General features: G+C 54.2%; 1 protein-coding gene across 1 annotated transcript in view; it reads right to left on the bottom strand.

Moving 5' to 3' along the window:
• The window catches only part of SCN5A (sodium voltage-gated channel alpha subunit 5), a 99,904-nt gene that overhangs the window by 44,472 nt on the left and 32,172 nt on the right, over positions 1-23,260 (bottom strand). Inside the window, exons 6-14 of the mRNA XM_012756399.2 lie at positions 20,316-20,407; positions 16,635-16,865; positions 14,982-15,045; positions 13,537-13,678; positions 12,816-13,013; positions 11,529-11,708; positions 10,550-10,921; positions 4,473-4,605; positions 3,269-3,507 (exon numbers count right to left, since the gene is read on the bottom strand). Of these exons, the coding sequence (XP_012611853.2) occupies positions 3,269-3,507; positions 4,473-4,605; positions 10,550-10,921; positions 11,529-11,708; positions 12,816-13,013; positions 13,537-13,678; positions 14,982-15,045; positions 16,635-16,865; positions 20,316-20,407 (1,651 nt within the window). The remainder of the gene's footprint in view (positions 1-3,268; positions 3,508-4,472; positions 4,606-10,549; positions 10,922-11,528; positions 11,709-12,815; positions 13,014-13,536; positions 13,679-14,981; positions 15,046-16,634; positions 16,866-20,315; positions 20,408-23,260) is intronic.

Raw genomic sequence — 23,260 nt, forward strand, 5'->3', positions numbered from 1 at the left:
TTTCAAAGTCGTCTTATACTTTTCTTATGTTTTTAACCTTGAACTCCTGGGCTCTAGCAATCCTCCTGCGTTGGCCTCCCAAAGTGCTAGGATTACAGGTATGAGCCACCACGCCTGGCTTATTTTGTTATGTTTTTAATCCCTTCTTTTTATGTCTTTTGTTACTACAAATATTTTTATTTTATTATCTCTATTCAACAGTTCTACAAATGTGACATTTTTAAGGGGATAAATCTGATATTGTGTGTGTGCACGTGTATGTGTGTGTGTGTGTATCTTCTGACTCTTGCTCATGGTGGAATATTTCTTTGTGTGTTTTGTAATTTGGGAAATTCAGTTTGGCCTGGGTTAAATATATGTCCTTCCAGAGGAGTTTTATGTTTTTCTCTTTCAGGGATCCCAAGATATTATCCTAGGATCACTTTATATGTTACTTTTTTAGGCATAGGTTCCAGAACCACTCTGATATAAATCTGAATCCCAAATCTGTATAAGGCCAAATACATAGTCACAAGCTTCCAGGGATTACTTTTTTTCTCCTTCCAGCCCTGGCTAAGACAGGGCTCCTTTATCATTTCCCAGTGTCACTGTGTAGGTTTTTGTGGTTTGCCATTTTACTGGACGTACGACCATAGTCTTGTGGGGCTATCATTTCCAACCTCTACTCCCACTGTCCCAAGGCTGAGTGTCTTGTCTCCATGTACTCATAAAATCCAAGCCTCCAGATTACCCAAATGAACACCTACCCACCCCACCCAGGGCAACTACAGAACCATTTCACATGTTTACTGCTATGGTTTTTAAGCTTCTCTTTGTTTTTGGCACTTGTGGATTTTGTTACAGTAGTCCCCTCTTATTTATGGAGGCTACATTCCAGACCTCCAGTGGATGTCTGAAATCATGGATAGCACCGAACCCTATGCATACTATATTTTTTTCTTATACATACATAGCTATGATAAAGTTTGATTTATAAATTAGGTGTGATAAGAGATTAGCAACTTCTTTTTGGCATATCTGAATTGCCAGCATCACTACTCTTATATTTTGGGGCCATTATTAAGTAAAATAAGGGTTACTTGGACACAAGCGCTGTGATACTGTGACAGTGGGTCTGATAACAGAGATAGCTACTAAGTGGCTAATGGGCGGGTGGCGTGCACAGTGTGAACATGCTGGACAAACGGATAATTCACATCCCTGCACAGGATGGAGCAGGATAGTGTGAGGTATCATCATGATATTTGGAATGGCGTGCAACTTAAACCTTATGAACTGCTTACTTCTGGAATTTTCCATTTAATATTTTCAGACCATGATTGACTATGAGTAGCTGAAACCAGGGGAAAGTGAAACTGTTCATAAGGGGGACTACTGCACTTTCTCATGTGCTTAGTTAAGCATTTCAAAAGAACGTTTGCTATATTTTTAATTGTTTCAGAAGAGGAGACTTTTCTGGTTTTCTTGTCCATACTGTTGCTAGGAACAAAAGATTCACTGGCCTTTTATGTTTGTTTATGTGATGGGCTAAAAAGTTAGTCAAATCCATCAATCTTCTCTTTCATGAAATTTGTCTTTAGAGATGTGCTTTGGAAAAGCTTTTCCCATACCAAAATTATATACCCATGCTTATTTTTGTGGTTTTGTTTACTTACACTTAATATTTGAACCACATAGAATATTTTAAATGCAAGAAAATCAAAACTTACGTACTAGCAATAAAGCTATTCAAATATGACAAAACATAGCTATAACCCAACCACACTGCCTGTGATTAATAACCGAAGCGCAAATTTAATACAGCTGCAATTCAGCACCTTGCTGCTCAGTGAAGCCACCATCATACCCAGCTCTTCATCATACCCAGCTTGCTGCTCAGTCCGACCCCATAGTCCAGTAAAACCAGAATCAACTGAAACACCACCTGAAGACCACCCAAGAAATCCACCTGTGCCATGAGACACCTGCAGACTGACACAGAGCTTTCCCCTTTTGTTTGCATATAGAATAAGGAAAAAAAAAAGTAAAATTATAGTAAATGGAATCAAATGAGTGAAAAAATTTGAATACACACTGCAGAGAACATTCTAGAGTCCTGGGTCTAGAAAGAAACAAGAGAAGAAAATCCTCACACCTCACAGAATGGGAGACCTACCTGCCTGAGGGGCCCCCTGAGCCCACAGTCACAGCTGGGCTTGAGACAGGGCTGGGTCTGCAGTAACCGAGAGCTTAGACCGAGTGGCCAGAGGTCCTGCTCTCCCACCCAACCTCAGTGGCATAGCCTGGAGAAGGGCTGACTCTGCGTTCACCTGGACAGAGCCAATATGGCCCTGTCCCTAGGAGTCAGAAGACAGTGGCTACATGCCCAATTCTGCCCCTCCTGTCACCCCTTCTGCCCCTGGGCCTCAGTTTGCCGATCTGTACAGGCAAGAGGCAGGACTTGGCTTGGTTTCAAGAAAAAACAAAATCAGAATTAGAACCCAGACATTCTGACTTCCAGGAACAGTCTCTTTAATAACAACAACAACAATAGCAGCACAGCTAACATTTGTTTTGAGTGCTTATTGTTTACCAGACTCTGAGCCAACCACATTACACACATTATCTTATTCAATCCTCATTAGCTTCCCGTGAGGTTGATACTGTCATACTAATTTTGCATTTATTACATTCAACAAATACTTATCGTGCCAATTCCTGAGACTAAGTAGTACGCTTGAGGTCACATAGTTAGTAAGAGCTGAGTCAGAATTCAGATCCAGCTCTGCCTGATTTGCTCACTACACCCAGCTATCCATCCATCCATGCATCTCCCTGTCCTTCCCTGCCACCCTCCCTCCTCCTATCCAACCATGCCCTCATCCTTTCCCCCATGCAACCGCACTGAGGCTCCTCCACGCACGCCCTGGCCACGGGAGAATGGCCTCCTTCTGCACGCGCTCTCCTCCTCCATCTACTAGTTGCCAAATCTCACGTCTCCACACACTTCAGGTTTACCCCCGAATCATTTTTGCTTTCTCGTCTCTGGGCATCTCCATAAACCCTTAACCCCAACCTCCAACTCCAGCTCTACACCTCTCAGCTCCCTGGGAGGTGACACAGAGACTCCCTCCCTCCTCCGAGATGTCTTCCACGACGACTCCCACCCTCAACTGATCCTTTTATGGCCAGGATCCCCTGCTCCTTACCCGCGAAGGCTGTGCCAGCTGGCTGGCAGTCCCCCCACACCAGGACGCCCATCCTCAAGTCAGCGGCAGGTGGCCCTTACCAGGTTTCCGACCTGCAACATCTCCTCGAACTCCGTCGTCATGTTGTAGTGCTCCAGCGCCATGAAGAGCGTGTTGAGCACGATGCACATGGTGATGGTGAGGTCAGCGAAGGGGTCCGTGACCAGGAACTTCACTTTCTGCTTGATGGACAGCCACAGCGGGCAGCACTCCCAGATCAGGTAGCGCTCGGCGAAGCGGTTCCAGCATGGCGGACACTTGCGGTGAGACTCCTCCAGCTCTGGGGGTTGGGTACAGCCAGTGAGTTAGTTTGCTTTTATTGACTGAGTCATGGCTATCTGGTGGCACTCCAGGAAAGATTTCTCACTTACTTGGGGAGATGACAGGGCTGCTGCATGACAGTAGGACAGTGAGTGGGGTGGGGAAGGCTAAGGGGAACGAGTGGCCTGTGTCCTGGCTCCTTACTCTGTACGTATGACAGAAGAGGGCCACAAAGACAGGAGGTGAAGACGGAGGTGGGGAGAACTGGGACTGGACAGATTAGGACAAAGGTTTTGCTTGTGACAACAGTCCCACATAGACGTGGAGGCAGTCGGGGGAGGACAGGCTGAAAATGATGAGACAATAACTGGCACAGGTAAGTTCAGACATAAGGACACCCAGGAAAGAGCAGGTAGGAACAGATGTGGACATCTGGGGTGTGTCAGGACAGATGGGGGGGGGATGCCTGGGGCAGACCAGAAAAGATGAGAACACATGGGGGACAGGAGGGAATAGGATGAGGGTGCCAAGTTCAGACTGGTAGGCACGTGGGGTTGCCCAGGGCAGGACCAGAGGGACGGATGTGGGATGCCTGGAATAGTGTGAGGTAGATAGAGGAAGGGCTGGGAATTGGCTGGAACAGGCATGGGTACGCCTGGGACAGGACGGTCCTAGATAGACATGGCTGTGCTTGGGAGAGGACGGAATGAGACCGATGAGAGCCCGGGACAGGCCAGGACAGATGTGGGAGTGTTTGGAAGAAACACAGACATGGGGATGCCCAGGAAAGAACAAGGCGAAACAGATGAAAAGACATCTAAGGACAGGCAGGGCTCATACGAGGTTAGGTAGGACCGAAAAGTCTAGGACAGTTGCGGGCTGTCCAAGGCAGGCCACGACAGACAGGGGTGCCTGGTCCAGGCTGGGAGAAAGGTGCATAGAGCAGGAGTGGGGAGAGGTGGGGTGACACTGTGGGGTGCTGACCTTCCAGTGCACTGGTGAGGACGCTGACGGCGCTGAGGGCCCGCTGCCGCGCTCCTGGCTCCTCGAAGCCATCTGCACACGGGGCCTGGGACATAGGCACCTGGGGCCCGCCTGGCTCCTCTGACGGTGTGGTCTGGGTGCAACCATGAGATATGAGTCAGCCTGGGGATGGGGGTCCCGCTACCCCAGCCCCAACTCAGTCTGGGGAGGTCACAGGGGAACAGAATGAAGGTCTTGATGGGACACTGGATGCTGGGCTTCTCTGTTCCCAGCTCCCCCCCCCAAAGTTAGCAAGTCCCCCCACCCCTCTTGCCAATCATCATCTCCTTCATTCTCTTTTCTTTTTCACGACCTCCCATCAGCAGCAATTCCTGAGCGTAGTCAGGAAACTACAAGTACCACAGGTCCTTCCTGAGCCAGACGCTGTCATATACATTAGTACATGCAAAAATGATCTGGGAGTCTTAATTGACCACAAGCTCCCTGGAGTCAAGAGCACAAAGAAGCTGAAAAAAAAAAAAAAAACTAACATGCTCTAAGATACCAATAATAGATGCATGAAGCACAATGCTTACACATGGCTGGTGGGAGGCCAGGTCTTTTGTGGAGGCAGTTTGGCTGGATCTACCAAGCAAATTTTAAACAGGCCCTGCAATTCCTCATCTAGTAATCTAACTTCCTAAGTAATGATACACGTGCACCAACAATGTACATAAATGATGTTCACTGCAGCACTGTTCCTAATACCGTAAGAATAAAACAAACTGTCAACAGAATATTAAAATCAAGTATAGATACAATCCAACTCCGGACTCTAACACAGGCAACAAAGAAAAGAGGTGGCTCTGTGGATACTCCCATGGGAGCATCTTGAAGACAGTTTGATGAAAAAGCAAGAAAAAGATCTCTTAAGATACACACGCAATCATTATTTAGGGAATGGGATTTTCAGGGAGGGAAAAAAGAGGGAGAAGTCCCTTTTCACTCTGTGTACTTCTGCGCTGTTGGATTTGTTTTCAATGTGCATACACCATCTTTCTAAAGAATCGGACCTAACACAGGGGTGTGGAGTGCTGTAATGAAGGGAGGTGGGAGTCAAGCATTCTCCAGGCTTACTCAGAAGCCCCTGCACAAGCAAGGAGGGCCCACGGAGCCTTCATGTCAGCAGGGCCCTGCATGGCCACAGCCCATGCACCGAGCTGAGGCTGCTGAAGGGACCGGGCTGTTCAGCACGCAACAGTGAGGCTCTACAGTATCTGTAGGGCAGAGGGAAGATGGGCTACCCAGGCAACCCTGGGTGGCAAAACCAGGGCCTGGAGTGGGTACCAAGTAAATCTGGGCTCAAGTTAAGGTCAACCTTTGCCGTGGGTGGGACTGCTCCAAAATGTTGCTTAGGGAGGTAGTGAGCTCCCAGTCATGGAAGTATTCAAGCAGAGACACCCGAGACAACTGAGGTGGCTGATGCAACAGTACTACCCTAGGTCCAATGCAACCATAAATTTGGCCAGCTTAACTCACAAGCATGTCTTAAGTTCTCCCAACTTCCTTCCTGTGCCTTTACCATTGGTAATAGTTTGGGTCATCATTGAGCAAATGTTTCCTCCCTTCCCCTTCTGCTGTGGGTGAAGTAGACTTCCCTGCCCCAGTGTTGAATGACTTGCTTTGGCCAATGGGATGTTAGTGGATGTGATGTGAACAGAGGCCTCCAAGGGGCTGGGGCTCTATGCCTTGCTCTTGTGCTCCAAGAATTCACCACGGAAAGAGCTTCTCCAGGTAGCTGCCACCGCTTGGCCTCAGAACAAACACATGGGGAGCAGCCCTGAGCCTGACCCCCAGCAGGGCACCAAGCCCAGCCAACGTGCAGTCCGGATCAGAGCTGCCCAGCCGAGGAGCCCCACCTAGACTGGCCAAATCGCAGTCAACCTGCAGATATGTGAGAGTGAGAATGAAGGCCTGTTGTTAGCCATTGACTTCTGCGGTGGTTTGTTCCATAGCATCATGGTGGCACTAACTGACTGATACACCACCCCTGGTGCAAGCTCTCCCTGTCTCTTTCCTAAAACTCCCGCTACAGCTTCCCAACTGGCCTCTCTTCTTCTCTTCTCTCTATGCTCTGCATAGCAGAAAGGGATTCCCTTCAAAAGTAAATCAAATAATGCCGCTTCTCTGTTCAACAACTCCCCTGATCACACTGCTCCCCATCTTGTTCGGAGCATAGTCAAACTTTTCTATAGCCTACAAGGCCCTGCACCGTGCAAATTCTAACTCACCAAACCCACACCCCTCCCTAATGTGTCCAGCACACTGGACCTGCCAGTTCCCCTCATCCCTTGAATCCATCACGCCCATTTATCCTCAGGGCCTTTGCACCTGCTACTCCCTCTGCCTGGGACACCATTCCCTCACATCTTTGTGGCTGGCTCCCTAAAATCATTTCCCTGTCAATTTTAATGTCGCCTCCTTGGGAAGGCCTGCCCCGTGTCCGCTAACAGCCCTTCTCCTCATCCCTCCCCTTAACAACTTTTTATCACATGACCCTTACTGCTACCTGAAAATACTTGTCAGTTTCTGTCTGTCTTGCTGCCTACAATGTAAACTCCGAGAGGTCACTGCTAGAGGTCACTCACACCCCTGGAGCCTCAAACATTGCCTGGCGCTTGATACAGCAGGCTGGCACCAGATAAATAGTGGTTGGGTGGATAAATACTTGGGAATCAATCAGGAGGCTTGGGTTAGAGTTCTAGCTCTGCTCCTGACTCGCTAGGCCACCAGGGGGAAGTGAGGATGAAGATGTAATGTGTGGAGGGAGAAAAAGAATGGCGACTCAGTAGGCTTCTCCCACCTGTGTCGGGCTTTCTAGGAGCAGGCACTCTTTTCTTTTTATTTATTTTTTTAAATTTCAAAATTTTACGGGGGTACAGATGTTTAGGTTACATATATCGCCTTTGTATCGCCCGAGTCGAAGCTACAATCAGCATCCACACCTCTCACCTCTCAGAAAAATCAACTCACAGTGGGTGACAGACTTAAACCTAAGGCAGGAAACCATAAGAATTCTAGAAGAAAATGTTGGAGAAAACTCTTCTAGATATTGGCCTAGGCAAAGAATTTATGAAGAAGACCCCCAAGTCAATCACGGCAACAACAAAAAATAAATAAATGGAACCTGATCAAATTAAAAGGCTTCTGCACAGCCAAAGGAACTGTCATGAGAGCTAACAGACAACCTACAGAATAGGAGAAAATATTTACATGCTATATATCCAAGAAAGGAGTAATAACTAGAATCTATATAGAACTCAGGAAAATCAGTAAGAAAAAAAAAATCAAACAACCCCATTAAAAAGTAGGCAAAAGACATGAACAGAAACTTTTCAAAAAAAGATAGGCTAATGGCCAAGAAGCATAAGAAAAAAATGCTCAACATCTCTAATCATCAGGGAAATGCAAATCAAAACCACAATGAGATATCACTTAACTCCAGTGAGAATGGCCTTTATCAAAAAGTCCCAAAACGACAAATGTTGGCATGGATGTGGAGAGAGAGGAACAGACATATACTGCAGGTGGGACCAGGCAGTCTTATGCAGGGGACAAAGTAAGTCTTCAGCCCACCCCCACCCCCCACCTCGAATCTGAATACAGTAAAACACAAGCTGCCATTGGCCTGGTCCTTCCTTTTCACTCCCATGTTGGTGAGGCACCCACCATGTGCCTGACTGCACTTTGCTTGCAGACAGAAAGGTCTCCTTGGGGACCCAGGAGAGAAGCAGAGAAGGCATTCCCAGGGGCCTGCAGCCTGCTAATCTCTTTGACTTTTCCAATGTCTCCATCTTGGTTCACTAATTCCTTTAACTTCGCAAATGACCGTGTCTTGGCCTGTTAATCCCTTTAAGGCTACAAATGGGCCCCACAGAAGTGAGAATGGGTGAAGTCAGAGTTCCTGGTAATGAAGTGTTTGAACTCGGATTCCTCCTGACATGTGCAATACAATGAGATGATTTTCTCCCTAATGAGATTAGGAAAGTCTATTAGAGCCCCTGGCTGCTGACCTGATTCCCTGAGGCTGAGGCTGGACCTGGGTGGCTCCGTGTTTTGGGAAGCCAGGAACCCTCCTGGTGGTGGGCCTACCTGGAAGCTGTGGTCTGCCCCCATGGCACCAGGTCCTTCCCCTCTGCACCCTGCTCCAGAGGACCGTGGAGGCCTGAGGCAGCCTGCACGTGCACAGAAATCTTTACTCCTTCCTACCCGCTAAAACCAGTAAATATTACAGATAATAGATAATAACAACGCCTTGAACATAAGGCAAGTACTACTGGTATACGCAACTGACCTGTTTGAACTCTTTTAGTCCTCACCACACCCTACTGACATGAGCATTACTTCTAGTTACAGATGAGGAAACTGAGGCACAAAGAGGTTAATTAACCTGTACAAAGTCCCACAAGCTCGAGCAAGAGCCTGAGCTGGAAGAAAAGAGGCCCTCCCTCTTCAGCTCTGCCTCCATCTTCTTAGTCAAGTGTCTACTTCCTCAGAAAGTCCGCCCTCCTCCGTCTCCCTGCAGGCACGGGGGCTGAGCCACACTGTTGGCTGCTTCCTGGGTGGGCTGCTCTGGGCACTGTGCCGGGGGAGAGGTCGGCAAGGACACCTGATGGAGCAGTCATGAGCCTGTCACTGGATTGGCTGAATGACCAAAGCTCTGACTGGCCTTTCATGATCTGGCCAGTCCCTTCCCTGATAGCTCCAACTCCCCTCCCCTTCACTCCCTCTGTTCTAGACACAGTGACCTCGTGGCATGTCCCCCAACAGGCTATGCACGCATTGTCTCAGGGCCTTTGCACGTGCTGGAACACGCCTCCCCAGGTGATGCTGATGAGGACATGTTACTATGATGCTGTAACATCACCCTGCTCATGTGTGTCTTAAGTCCTTTCCCTGGATTAGCCTGAGGTGGGTTTTAGACACATCTTATAGATGAGAGACCTGAAGCACAGAGAAGTAAGGTTAACTTGCCCACAGCCATCCAGCTAGTAAGTTTTGAGCTGGGATTCAAACCCAGTGTGTCCCCGGAGTCTGGGTGCTGGCCACTCCTCACACCACCTCTCCTAGCTCCAGACAGCAGTCTGGCGCCCACCCCTGCCTCCTTCTGCTCTTTGTTTAAATGCCCCCTAAAGAACAGGGGTTCCCTCTCCCCTTCCTCCGCCTCAGCACCTATTATGTGGGCTGATATTGAGTTACTACTTGGTAAGGTACTGATCTATTTCAAACTTGGTGCATAATTGTTGCCCAGAACCCCTTCAGTGTCCCTTCACTGCTCCGGCCCTGCTCCCAGGGGCCCCTGGACTGCTCGCCCATAATCCAGCAGCTGTAAAGGGGTGTCACCGGGGCCTCTGCAACACGGGTCCTGTGCTAGCGTGGCTTCCCCGTGCTGTGCCTTACCCCTTGCGAAACACTTAACTGTCCTTCCTTAGCGCCATCACGTACCATAGGTAATGCATATATATACACGTTTTTCTTCTTTCTTTGATTTTTTTTTTTTTTTTTTTTGAGACAGAGTCTCGCTTTGTTGCCCAGGCTAGAGTGAGTGCTGTGGCGTCAGCCTCGCTCACAGCAACCTCAAACTCCTGGGCTCAAGCAATCCTCCTGCCTCAGCCTCCCGAGCAGCTGGGACTACAGGCATGCGCCACCATGCCCGGCTAGTTTTTTTTTTTTTATATATATATTAGTTGGCCAATTAATTTCTTTCTATTTATAGTAGAGACTGGGTCTCGCTCTTGCTCAGGCTGGTCTCGAACTCCTGACCTCGAGCAATCCGCCCACCTTGGCCTCCCAGAGTGCTAGATTTACAGGCGTGAGCCACCCGGCCCGGCCTTCTTTCTTTGATTTTTGTCAGTGTGCTGCCATTAGCATGGAAGCTCTGTGAGGGCAGAGATTTTCTTTTTATAGGTTTATTCACCCCAGAGCCCAGCACACACTAGGTGCTCAATAAACACCTGATGAGTAATTTTGGACTTGGCCCGGGCGGCCAGTGTGGGAGACAGCCCAGCCCTGGCGCCCGCGTCTCGGGGCTGGCTCACCGTGTCTGGGGCGCGCTCCAGCATCACAGGGCGGAGGAGGTGGCTCCCCGGGGACGTGGCCTCAGGGTCACCTGCCCCCAGCAAGGAGACCACCCCATTGCAGTCCACAGTGCTGTTCCTTTTGCCATTGAGGGCGTGGCCAGGAGCTGAGGTCCCGGGACCCGGCTGTCCCTGGGCACTGGGCCGGCGCAGGGGCCAGGGCACTAGCAGTGAGGTGCGGTGGCTCTCACTCTCCCCTGCTGTGCTGTTCTCATCGTCTGCAAAATCTGTCTCGGAGCCCAGGTCTCGCCGGCGAAAGGTGAAAATGCTCCCACGGCTGGAGCGTGGCTTCACGGAAGCCCTGCTGAGGCCGTGGGTGAGGCTGACGCGATTCTGAGGGGACAGGGAGAGGGGACGTTACCAGGACGGCTCCTCGTATGACATGCTCCCAGCCTAGCTCTCCCGGCACTGGCCCCAGCTCAACTCCTCAGAGCTCCGAGAGCTTTGCAGGCCACACAGGAGGTAGGTGGGCTGAGGCGGGGGTATTTATCGGGCAGGCATGAAGCTTGATAAGCCTGAAGCTTCTCTGGGCCTGAAGGTGGGGCTGAGGCAGGGAGAGGGAGGCAGGAAGGCTCCTGGTGCTGCAGACAGGCCTGGCCTGAGCAGGGGCTGGGGCACTCAGCCTTGTCCCTCACTCGTGTGGGCATGTCCTTGGGTTCCAGCCAATCCATACCATAGGGTGTTCCCCAGCTCCAGTCCCAGCTCTGGGGGACTGGCCCCAGAATGGGGATATCATAACACCCAAAGCCACCCTGCCCCTCTGCCTGGGCTTCTGCATTCTAAGAACGGACATGGGAAACAGGAAGGGCTAGGAGAGGCCCCAGCTGCTCTGCTCTCCTTGGGGAGCAACCATGGGGACTGGGACTGCACAGGGGCCTAGCATGATGGGCTTTTGATGTCACATCCACCTGGAAGGGCCGGAACCTCGGCTGGGGATTACCGTTGCTCTGGGACCATCTTCCGAGTCCGACTTGGGGAACCTGTCCTCCCCACACTCTTCCGTCCCCGAAGACAGTCGTTTTCTCCTCTTGCTCCTTCTCTCGTGGCTGATTACCGGGGCCAAAGGGGACATCTCCAAGGAGCTGCGGGACACGGTATCCACACCCCTGATGGTGAGGGCCTGAAAATGGGTGGAGGAAGGGATGTCTTGGTTGTTGAGACTTTTTGTGGCCTCAGGCTTAGGCGGGCCAGGCAACTCTCAGTGACTTGGTCTTCCCCATCAGTACGTGGACTTGCACACTCACCCCAAAATGAGGGCATCGTGGACACAGGCTCAGACAGACCCTGAATATTCTGAGAAAGATCAGGAAGGGAAAGAGGAGTGGCTGAAGTGGGCAGCCCTTGGAAGAGGGGTGTGTGTGGGAAAGGTGGGAGAGGGGTGAGGATAAGCAGGGGAGGTGGCAGACCTAGAGGGCATGGGATCTTCTAGAAGGTTCAGCTGGCTAGAAGGGTACTGGAGGAGGTGGCATGGGGCAGGGAGAAGAACAAGTAGATGCCCACAGCCTGGCTTCTAATAGTTTGCCCTGTAATCAGCCTGCAGTGTCCACCACGTGGGGGACCTTGGATGCCTTCACACTCAAGAACTGTGGGAGCATAACCCCACAGAGCACGTGCCCCACAGGTGAGCCTGTGGGTGGCCAGGGCGGCATCACCGGTGCTTATTTTCTGACCTTGGCCTTTCCTCACTACCTCCCCAGATGGCATCCCCTGACCAGAATAAACTATGTCCATGGACACATGGGTCTCTTTTATCTAGTGTGCACCATACTCATAGAGACCACCTCTACCCAGCATGCACCATTTTACCCAGCTGGCACCACCTTCACCTGGAAGACATGATGACCACAGGGAACAAGTTTACCTGCATACATCACACTCACAGGGCCCACCTTAGCCAGCAGATGCCACTTTTACCTAGCAGGCACCTCACTAACACGTACTTTATTTACCCAATAGGTTACAAATTTTTACACAGCAGACATCATATTCATAGGAAATACCTTTACTGAGCATGCACAGTGCCTAAAGGCACCAGCTCTACCCAGCATGCACTGTGCCTACGGGCACCAGCTCTACCCAGTATGCACTGTGCCTATGGGCACCAGCTCTACCCAGCATGCACTGTGCCCACAGGCACCAGCTCTACCCAGCATGCACCATGCTTACAGGCACCCACAGTCATGCGAGGGTTTGGTATGAAAGCTCCTTGGTGGCACTGCTCACCCACCTCATGCTCTTTCTTGAGCATCTCCATGGCCTCCTGGAAGCGCTTTTCTTTCTCCTCGGTCTCAGCGATAGTGGCTTGGTTTTGCTCCTCATAGGCCATGGCAACAACAGCCAGGATCAGGTTCACCAGGTAGAAGGAGCCCAGGAAGATGACGAGCATAAAGAAGATCATGTAGATCTTTCCTGCGGACCTTAGGGTCTGGGGGAGGAAGGGGGCAGAGGTCATCCACACTGGGGCCCCTTCTGGATTACGGCATTTCCAAGTCACTCGGTCGGGCTGTGCCAGGGGTTCAAATAGCCACAGCCTTGGGGGAGGGGGCAGAGCATGCCCCACCTATAGAGAAGGATGTGTGCTAACCTACAGAGGAGAGTCACCTACATACAGGGCGCAGTGTCCCACCTATGGAAGGAGGCAGACTGTCCCACCCAACTGGGGGGAATAATGTTGTGCCTACAGAGGGAGAATATTCCATCCTACAGGTTGAAGGAGTGTCTCATTCACAAAGTAGACAGTATCCTATATAAAGGGATTAGTATCTGGTCACCAGCAAAAAGCTTGCTAAACAACTCTTTCTTTCAGATGCAAGGGTTTTTGTCCCCTGTCCCCTCTACAGCTCTTGCCAGTGAGGAGGCTGCTGGGGCCGCTTCTGGCTAGCCAGTTGTGCAGCCTGGACCCTGAGCCCATACCTGGCGTCCCTCTGCTGGCCCGGGCACCCACGCACCTGTTGGTAGAGGCGCTCCCAGCAGTCCTGCGTCATCAGGCGGAAGAGTGCAAGGAAGGCCCAGGCAAAGGAATCGAAGCTGGTATAGCCGTGGTCAGGGTTTTCGCCTGCCTTTAGGCACCGATAGCCTTCAGGACATGTCCTGCGGCCAGACACACAGACTGTTCCATGCTGTGAGGGGTCCTATGCCCTTAAGACCCTTACTGGGCCTGACTTGTCTCCCTGGGCAACCCAGCGTGTGCCCCACTGCTCCATGAGGCTGAGACACACAAAGCCAGTGCCACGCTGCTGGGTCCTGCCTCCATGGCTTTGTTCCTGCTGTGCCTCCCACCCAGGACTCCATCTTCCTCCTCTCCCTACCTATCTGTGCTCCACTAGCCGCAATCCAGCTCCCTTCCGCCCACAGGACACTCCATCCCCAGCCGCTGGGAGTCGCCTCTCCCCACAGAGAGGAAGCGCCAGGGCCTGGCTCACGTCTCTTCCTATCCTCCCCACGGGGAGCTGAGTACAGCACAGCGCACAGGGGTGGGAGGGAGAAGTGTGGCTGGGCTGAGCTGGACAGGATGAACCCCGCGCAAAGGCAGGGCCACGAGCCCACGGGCATGACTGCACACAGGCCCTGGTTCAGTGAGGCAGGTCCACAGTTCACAGGGCTGGGAGCGATGGCTTCTGACCCAAAGAGAGGCTACTGGGCTGGAGTCATGTGTGTATGTGTGTGCGCGCGCGCGTGCGTCCGCGCGTACATGCAAGAGAGAGAGAGAGAGAGAGAGAGAGAGAGAGACAGAGAGACAGAGACTTTGCAAGTGGCAGGATGCAGCCAAAGGATCTCTGTGCCATGCTAATGCCCCAAGGCCCTCCAGGCAATCTCCGTAGCAACAGGACCGGGGCAGCAAACTTGGGCTCTGGACCTTCACACTAGAGATGTGGGACCGTAACTCCCCCAAAAGGTGAGCCTGTGCACCCCTTGCCCTCCCACCCTGTGGCACAGCCATACTGCCCCTGCCCTGTGTGCACAGGGCCCTGGAAACCACTCATGGCTCCTGGGAGAGGCCAGGCTGCTCCAGAGGCTGCACTCACCCCCGAGGGACAGATGCGAGGAAGTGAAGACTGGGGTGGGAGGGAGCAGCCCTGGGGAGCTTCTGGAAGGGAATGGAACCAGGGTTGGGCTGGTAGGGGCAATGTAGGCCATCCTGGGCTGTCCCCCAGTCCCAGCCCATCTTTGGGGCTCTGTTAGCTGTCCCTGCAGGTCTGCCGCCAACCTTTCTTTACCAGCTGTCTCCCCTGTGCTGGGGTTGGTGGGGAAGCTGCCAGGGTCATGGCAGGGGAAGGGGACAAGGGAAGGCCTCACTGGGGTCAGGGGCATAAACAGAAAGCACAGTCATTGGAAAGCACCAGGAGACTTCCCCGCCTGGGCAGGGGGACGCTGAGTGGTGGGTGCCACATACCCAGCATCAGAGCTGTTCCCACACAGTAACACGTCGGAGGTGCCATTCTTGAGCAGGTAATTTTCTGTAAGAGAAATATCAGATGGTGGGGGCACATGTGGCCAGACTCCTGGGGTTCCTGACTTGCGTCCAGGGCCTTGGGGAGGTAGAGACATTGCTGGTGGTCTTCCTTCCTGTTCTCTGCCTCTGCCCTGCCCCCTGCCTTCTGCCTGGCCAGGCCTGTTCCACTGGCCTTCCTCCTCCTCCTCCTCCTCCGCAGACATTCTGCTGCCCGTGCCCCCACATGCTCGGAAGACACAGGAAGTCCTGGGCAGGGCCTCAGCTGTCCCCACAGGGAGGTTCTGCACCCTGCCCCAAACCATTGAGAGGCCCTGACCACTAGGCAAGGATCTGGGCAGAGTTCCAGCTTGGCCGCTGAGTTGCTGTGTGGCCTTGGCAGGCTGCAGCCCAGCTCTGGACCCCTTCCATTGCACAAAATGGTGGAAGTGATGCTAGGCACAGTCACCATGGCAACACTGTGGTCTGTTCAGATGGGGCTGGGGCTGCACCAGGTGAGACACGGGACCCCCGGCTTTGTCCTCTCCTCTCTGGCCATCATCAGTCCCCATCACTCCCGATTACCTGCCCTCATCTTAGGCGGCAGTTCTCAAAGTGTGTTCCCCGATCCGGCATCATGAGCATGATCTGGGGTCTGATTAGAAATGCCACTTCCCGAGTGCCACCCAGACTGAGTGACTCAGAAACTCCAGAGGTGGGGGCCAGCAGTCTGTGTTTTCTGGCGCCCTCCAGGTGACTCTGGTGCACATGGAAGTTTCAGAGCCACTGCTGTAAGGCCACAGCTGAACCATAAGCAAATCTACTCACTGATTTTCTATGTTTCTGTTTCCAAAGTGGATTGCTAGCGTACGTAAGAGGCCTCAACTGCAGAACGGCTCTCGGGGTCCTCGTGGCCCAGAGTCTGGCCTTGCACCTTTGAAACAGACCCATGGTGCGAGTCAAGGGTGGTGCTGGCCGCTCCTCCATGGGAATGGAAGGTAAAACGCCGGCAGCGATGCCACACGCAGGGCTCACGTGACTTCCCAATCACTGAGCTTGCTCCAACCTTGCCGCACGCTCCTGAGGTGCATGTGTATGGAATCAGTGTCCCGGCGAAGCACACTGACGCTGACTGGGAAATCCCGTGCCTGGTCGGCTCCACTCTGGAGCTCAGGGACTACCCAGGCTCCAAGTCCGCCCTGCCCCAAGCTGACACTCCCCTGCTGTCCCAACACTCCAGGATCAGTCTCACCTCCGAACACTGCGGCTGCTGTTCCCCTGTCTTCCTTTCCATCTAACTCCATCCTTTCTGTTGTTCAAGCATCACTTCCCCATCTAGCTTGGGAATTCACGAGGCAGGCCTCGGTCCACTCCCCTCTGTCCTCTGTCTGGTTTCAAACTCCTGACCTTGAGTGATCCGCTCATCACGGCCTCCCAGAGTGCCAGGATTACGGGCGTGAGCCGCCCCGCCCGGCCTCTCTGTCCTCTGTCTGGGCCTCCAGGGATCAGGTAGGGCTTGCCAGACCTGGGGGCCTGCCCTCCGGTGAGGCCCTCGTGCGAAGTGTCCCTATCTGCTGGTCTCCCAGAGCCCTCCCCAGCCACCCGGCGAGCGCGCACCTGGGTCATTGAGGTAGAGGTCTAGCGATTTCCAGACCAGGCCGTCGGCCTCCACAGAGCCGTTGGTGCCGTTGAGCTCCGTGAAGTTGCGCACGCACTTGTGCCTGAGGTTGCCCATGAAGAGCTGCAGGCCGATGAGGGCAAAGACGCTGAGGCAGAAGACTGTGAGGACCATGACGTCAGCCAGCTTCTTCACAGACTGGATCAGGGCCCCCACGATGGTCTTCAGGCCTGGGGAGGGCGAGAACAAGCTTGGGGCGCTGTGATGCTGGGGGCCGGGCCCCAGGGAGGGCACTGGGCCACCCTGGGGTCCTCAATCAAGCTGGGTGGGCAACCTGGAGGTGGGGACAGAGTGAGGGAGGCTTCTGGGGACCAAGACCCCCTTTCCCCAGCTGCAGAGGTCCTGTCCTAATTCCCCTGGGCGGCAGGCCAGTGTGGCCCTGCCTTTGCAGAGGGGGCCTGGCCTCTGCGGAAAGCACCGTTTTCTCCAGGAAACGCACACTCAGAGCATGTCCCCCTCGGACTGTCCCCAAGATAAGCCAGGCCCACCCCTCTTCATGTAGTCCGCAGGGAAGGAGACTGAGGCCCCAGCCCATTCCAGGGCCATGGAGGGGCCTCGGCATCGATCCTGAGATGGGGAGAGACATGGCCTTCCTGGTACGGGGTCCCCCTGCTCTGCTGCTGGGGCCGGCTCTCCGTGGTGACACGGGATTTTGATTGTGTGAAGGAAAAGTGGGGACCTGGGGTGTGGGGTTGGGCCGGGGCTGGTGTGTGTGTGAGCTGGGGCGTGGGGGGAAGGTCTGGCGGAGCCATGGTGCGTGATGTCCTAGGGGCCTGTTCTGACTTGGACCCCTTTGGGGACGGTTCGGGGCAGGGGAGAGGCTGACCTACATGGCATCTCCCTGCTTGCCCTGTCCCTCTGGGATCCTCTCCGTCCATCCCACTCCCCACAGCTGAGAGGCTGTGGCCTATTAGTTGCATAGCCCAGCTCCCTGCGGAAGCCAGCACCGCACAGCGGAAAGACAGAAAAGCACGTGGAGACGCGTCCAGTCTGACCCTCAGCGACTGTCCCAGGACAAGTGCGAGCAGAGCACGGGGAAGGAGGGGGCGCCTCTGCCAAGGCAGGGCCTGCCCCTCCTGCCCCTCTCCCAAGCGGCCAGATCTCAGATTAAGCTCCCTCCATCCATCGTCCAGCCGGTTAATGTGTTAGGTGCACCCGTGGCAGTGCCTGCTGCGGCCGAGCCTGTGACCCAGAGGCAGGGAGGCAGCGGGAGCGGACGCAGAGGAGGAGAGGGCGCCTCCCCGCGGTGCTGCCACCAACGCCACCACCGCGCCGGGAGCTCAGAGGCACTCAGCGTTCTCTGTGGAAATCGTCCTGGCAGATGTTGGCAACCGCCTGGGCAGTGGGTGGACCTCGCGGGGGTCTGGGCGCAGAGTGGTGCTGCGTGTGGGACTCGGAGCCCTGCATGGCCCGGAACTCCTCGTCTGGGGCGAAGCTTCCAGTCCCCTTGGCGGGCCGTGCGTGGCTCTGCTCACTGGGTCTAGAGACCACGCCCCGGTCCCTAGGGGCACAAAGTGAAGGTGGGTGGAGGGCAGCAGCAGCTCGCTGCCTAGACTGGGCTCTGCCTTGGCTGTCAGGCTAAAGTCCCTTTGTCCTAAAGTGTCCCGTTCCAGGCCAGCAAGGCACCGCTGACCTGGTCTGTGGGGACAGTGGCCAAGGGCAAGCTGTCCCTTTGAACATTTCTCACAGTGATGAGAGTCCCCTTCTGGCAAGAATGGTCCTGCAGTGAAGCTGCAGGATTCTAAAGAGACCCAGTAAGGGACAGTTCCGGGGCGACCAGTTGGGAAATCCTCCTGCCACTGAAGTCCCAACAGGCTGGGTGGAGCAGCCCCTGGAGACCAGCCATTCTGATTCCAGTCCCATTTTCTGGAAAAGGAGGCTGAGGTACGGAGAGGATGAGGGCCATGCAAGGCGCAGCTCAGAAGGTGCCGCCGCCCCAGGCTTCCATAAGGCCGACCGTGGCACTCTGCCAGGGACCACTTTCGGGGTCTGCCATCCTCTCTGCGCTGCTGGCAGCTTTGAGGAGACCTCACAGGGCTGGGCTGGGGTTGGTGGGATTCCCCATTTCCCCCAGGACTGAGAAATATTTCTCTCTGTAATTTTTTTAAATATAAAACGGGCTGGAATATGACTTTTCTGAACTCCTGTGGTGGGTGCATTTATCTACTCTGGTGGGGTGTGGGCCTGTGAGGCTGTCTTCGGGGCCCTCCAACGACAGACGGTGAAGCTTCTGAGCACATGTGTGTGTGTGTGTGTGCGTGTGTGCATGTGTGTGTGACCGTCCATGACACCTGTCTCAATGGGAGTGGCTGGAAGCACAGCGTCCCCCTTGCTACTGGCCCTTGGCAGGGGTCTGGGCCACCGGTGGGGGGCCGGGGGGAGAAGCAGCCCCTGTACACACACCATGGGGGGTTCATAGGCCCAAAGGCTCAGTCTGAACACAGCATGGCTTGGGGCTTCTCTTACAAGATAATTGGCCCCTCCAGGAGGAGGCTGAATTCCTGAGAGAGGTTGCTTGGGGCAGAGACCCGACGCCCTGGGGGCAGCGACAGCCAAATGCAGGCCCCAGGCCCGGGAACCGCGAGCATTCCAAGTCAGGAGCAGATGCGGCCATCCAGTCAGCTCTGCCACCTCCCCATAACGGTGACATGCAACCTGTCCCCAGCCACCTTCTTACAAGAGCCTTCCCCAGTTCTGGGTGGGCTGCATTCAGAAAAGGCTTCTGGAAGGAGCCTCTGGGCGCTGCCCTTCCAGAGAGTTCCTCCAAACAGGAGGACTTTCGAGTTTGGATTCACTTGAACCTGGGGAGAGGGAATAAAGACCTAGGATAGGGCAGTCTCCTGGGTAAAATTCAACGTCAGCACCGGCACATCACACCCATCTGGCTCAGAAATCACACAGAGTCTTCTGAGAGTTTTCCTGGATGGATGGGCAGAACGGTTTCTAGAGAGGCCATCTGGGCTTAGAAGATTTCCTGGGTATAATTGCCAACATCTGTCAAGGAGGATTTCTTCCTGAGGCTACCATGCACGGTTTGCTAAACCTCTACCGCACCATGCAGCGAGGGCTGTTAGACGCCAGGGCCCGATGATGCCTGTCCACAGATTACTCTGTCTTACAAACCGGGGCTGTGGCTCCGGCTGTGCACGTGTCGCCAGAGGGAGCACACGGCAGGGACTGGCACTTGGTCGTAAAAGAGCATATGCCAGAGTTTTCCTTTTTCATTCTGGGTGTGCACATGGTTCCCTCCGACACTTCTTTTGGTTTCCTGATCAGAGGATGACACCTCGGGCTGAAACAATTCAGGTACAAGCTTTTTTAGCTGTTCCAATAGCTGAGTTCAGTTTGGAAGAATCTGGGTTCAATGTAAGGATGTCCACGCAGCCCGTGGTGGGGGGGCTCTGCGCCCCTTGGTGTCTGTGAGGGTGGGCTTTGCCAGGGAGGGCAGCCTGAAGCCCATTCTGAGGCTCCGGGGGGACGGCCCCGCATCTGAGCCCTGGGAAAGGTATTCTGGTGACAGGCACATTCGAAGGGGCCTCCTGGAGGGTTGCCTTGGCTCCCAGGTGGCTGGGAAGGCCAGGGCATTTCCCTCCAGCCTTGGCATTTAACCTGATTTTCACCTGAAATGACTGATATAGTTTTCAGGGCCCGGAGGACTCGGAAGGTGCGTAAGGCTGAGACATTGCCCAGGTCCACAAATTCAGTTGTGTATCTGTAACAAGGGAAATTCACATACGAGACAATGACAACACGCCAGTAGGAGACACACGGTCAGAGGAGGACGGGGGGGCGGGGGGAGGGGGGAGACAGAGAGAGAGTCACTTGTAGCTGAGATCTGACAGGCAAACCTGGGCATCTTACCTGGGATAACTGAAATAGTTTTTAGAGCTCTCAGGACTCTGAAAGTTCGAAGAGCCGACAAATTGCCTAGTTTTATATTTTCTGATACATACCTGCAGAATCAAACCACAGTTATTGGGAATTACAAAGCAGAACCTCTGCCTGCCCTCCCCGTCCAGCCCTCTCCCTCTCCCCTTCCCACGGGGGGCCGTGGCGGGGCCTCCCCCAGGCCTCCTTCCTGATTTCAACCCCACCGACACGTGACCTCAGCGTGGGTGCCTTATACACGTCCACACAGCAAGCTCTCTCGGTGACGGTGCCATGAATAACCAGTGCCAGGAGGCAACCGCTCTGCCACATTCTCCACCCCACTGGGGACCAGGGCATGAAACCATATATGGGTCCGAGGCCGGGGACACATCGTAGTGAAGAGGGAAGCCCTGTTTCCCAGGAGCCTCAGGTCAGGCAACAGAGGGAGCAAGTGGGTTTCTGGTTCTGGTTTTGATTGATGCTTTTTGCGGTCTGTGATCAGCTCAAGCTTGGCTGCTCTGATCCGTGGGAGGCTGAGGCCTCGCTGAGACCACCACAGAGGGGTGGCTGGGCTTCTGCGGGCTGCCCTTGTTCCTTCCAACCACGAATCTCTCCGTGCGAGGAGTGGCTCAGGAGTCCCTGCAGTCACGAAGTGGAGGTGGCCTGAGTACTCATTGGAAGAAACAGAGTTCCCAAGACAAAGGCATTAGAAGATGATGGGAAGAGAGGTTTCGTGCATATCCGTCCTTCAGCTACTCACAGGCCAGGGGCAGCCCAAGAAGAGAAGACAGTAGGAGGAGGGGCCTTCGGGTGGCACTGGCCCCTCCCCTGCAAGCCCACCTCCAGTCTCACCCCTGACCCTTGGTGTCCTCCAGGGATGGCCCAGGGTCTCCGCAGGAGTGGCCTTGGGAGGTGGGCAGCTCTCCTGGGCTCCGCTCTGCTCAGGTCTGAGTGACGCTCAGCAGGGTGGCCAAGGGGGTCCCACCTGGCACTGGACAGTCATCCATCTCTGGTCCCCACAGGCACAGGAGGAAGGAGCTGGTCTCTGGGGGCAGGGACCTGCCCAAGCGGAGTGTGAGGACGTGCTGTGGATGGGCCACATGACCAGGAGGATGTCTGAGTGGTGAATGGACAGTGTGTGAGCATCGGGACAGTGGCAAGTGACTTGTGATATTTAACCAAAGGCCTCACATCCAAGGTATCTGACATTTAACCGAAGGTGTCTGGTGTTTAACAAAGGACACTGGGCTCAGGATGTGTGATGTTTAAGCGAGTGTATCTGACCCGGGCGTGAGTGCTGTCAGATGCAGTGGCAGGTCAGTGTGACAGGGGCCGGCAGTGCAGCTGGGCTCACTCTGCTGGGCAGGCGGGGCCACCATGCCCTTCCACTCTGCCCAGAGCTTCTGCATTCCCTCCAGGCTACTGTGTCTATAGGAAAGGACTCAGCACGCTGAGTTCAGGGACTCAATGTCCTGGGGTCAGTGGGTCCAGCCTGGTCTGGCTTTAATTGACACTAGGTGGACACCAGCTTCCTCTATGTCCACTTGAGAGGCCCTTCCATTTTCATGGGGTCCCTGTGGACCATGCCTGCTCCCTCCTTTCTCCCTTGTCCCTACAGCGGTGGGAAGTCGGCAGACACATGCCCAGAGCATTCCTTCCTCTGTCTATACCAGACTTGTCTCTGGTGTGGCTCCATTCCATCTCCCGGACTCACTTCATCTTGCAAATCTTTCTCCAGAGCAGCAGTCAGAGGCAGCCCTGTCATCCACTGGGGCGCTGAAGTCACCTTCCTTGTTCTGGCCCATAGACACCTGTTAATTTGGTCCAAGCTCCCTCAACTTTTGATAGCTATTACATTCTCCACGATGGCTCAGACCTTCAGGCCTCTGTCCCACGTTCTTCTCAGCCTCCACCCAGACCTGGTGCTGCCACTGCACTGTCAGGCTGGGCCTGGAATATTGCTGCCATCCACGGAAGCCATGGTCCTGGCCTAATGGCTGGAGGCTGTGGGCCCCATCTCCTGGGACAGGGCTACCACGAGTGGCCTGGGCCGACAGCTTCCCTTGCTCAGGACGCTGGTTTCAAGGCTGTCTCTTCCGGTTACAGGGAGTGAATGGTGCGCTGTGCAGCTCAGAGGGAATCAACCATCCTTGCTTCTTTCTTGTCCCTTACGCACCCGGTCTGTCCCGTTGTCTCCAGTGAACACCCTGCCTGTCTCTAGCTTGGGCTCTGCCTGTCCCAGTGTAGAGCCTGCCCCACTGTCCATGTCCCCAGCTCAGGCAATGCTCGCCCTCCATTCATCGTCTGCCTCCTCAGCAGCTTGTGCCAAGCACAGAGAAGCTGGGACTCCAAGGTGACAAGGACAGGCTGGTGACAGAATAGGGGAGGACCATATCTGTGCTCTTGGCAAGCTTGCAGAGCCAGCTGAGTGGCAGGGAACAGGAGTGGGGCTGATGGCAGTGTGTGTGTGTGTGAAAGCAACCATGAGCTAGCTGGGTGAGGGCACCGAGTATCCAGGACCACATCTGCGCCATGGGGGCTGCTGTCTCTTTCACTGTGCCCAGAACTTGGTGCCTGGCTGCTTCCCATGTTGAGACCCCAGACCCCTACCGAGGCCACTCTTGGGGCCTCTGAGTGCAGCAGACCAGGAGGAACCTTTCATACAGCGCAGGGCCAGTTTCAGAGGTGGTGACGG

Source organism: Microcebus murinus, chromosome 1, assembly GCF_040939455.1.
Source record: "Microcebus murinus isolate Inina chromosome 1, M.murinus_Inina_mat1.0, whole genome shotgun sequence".
Taxonomy (NCBI): Eukaryota; Metazoa; Chordata; class Mammalia; order Primates; family Cheirogaleidae; genus Microcebus; species Microcebus murinus.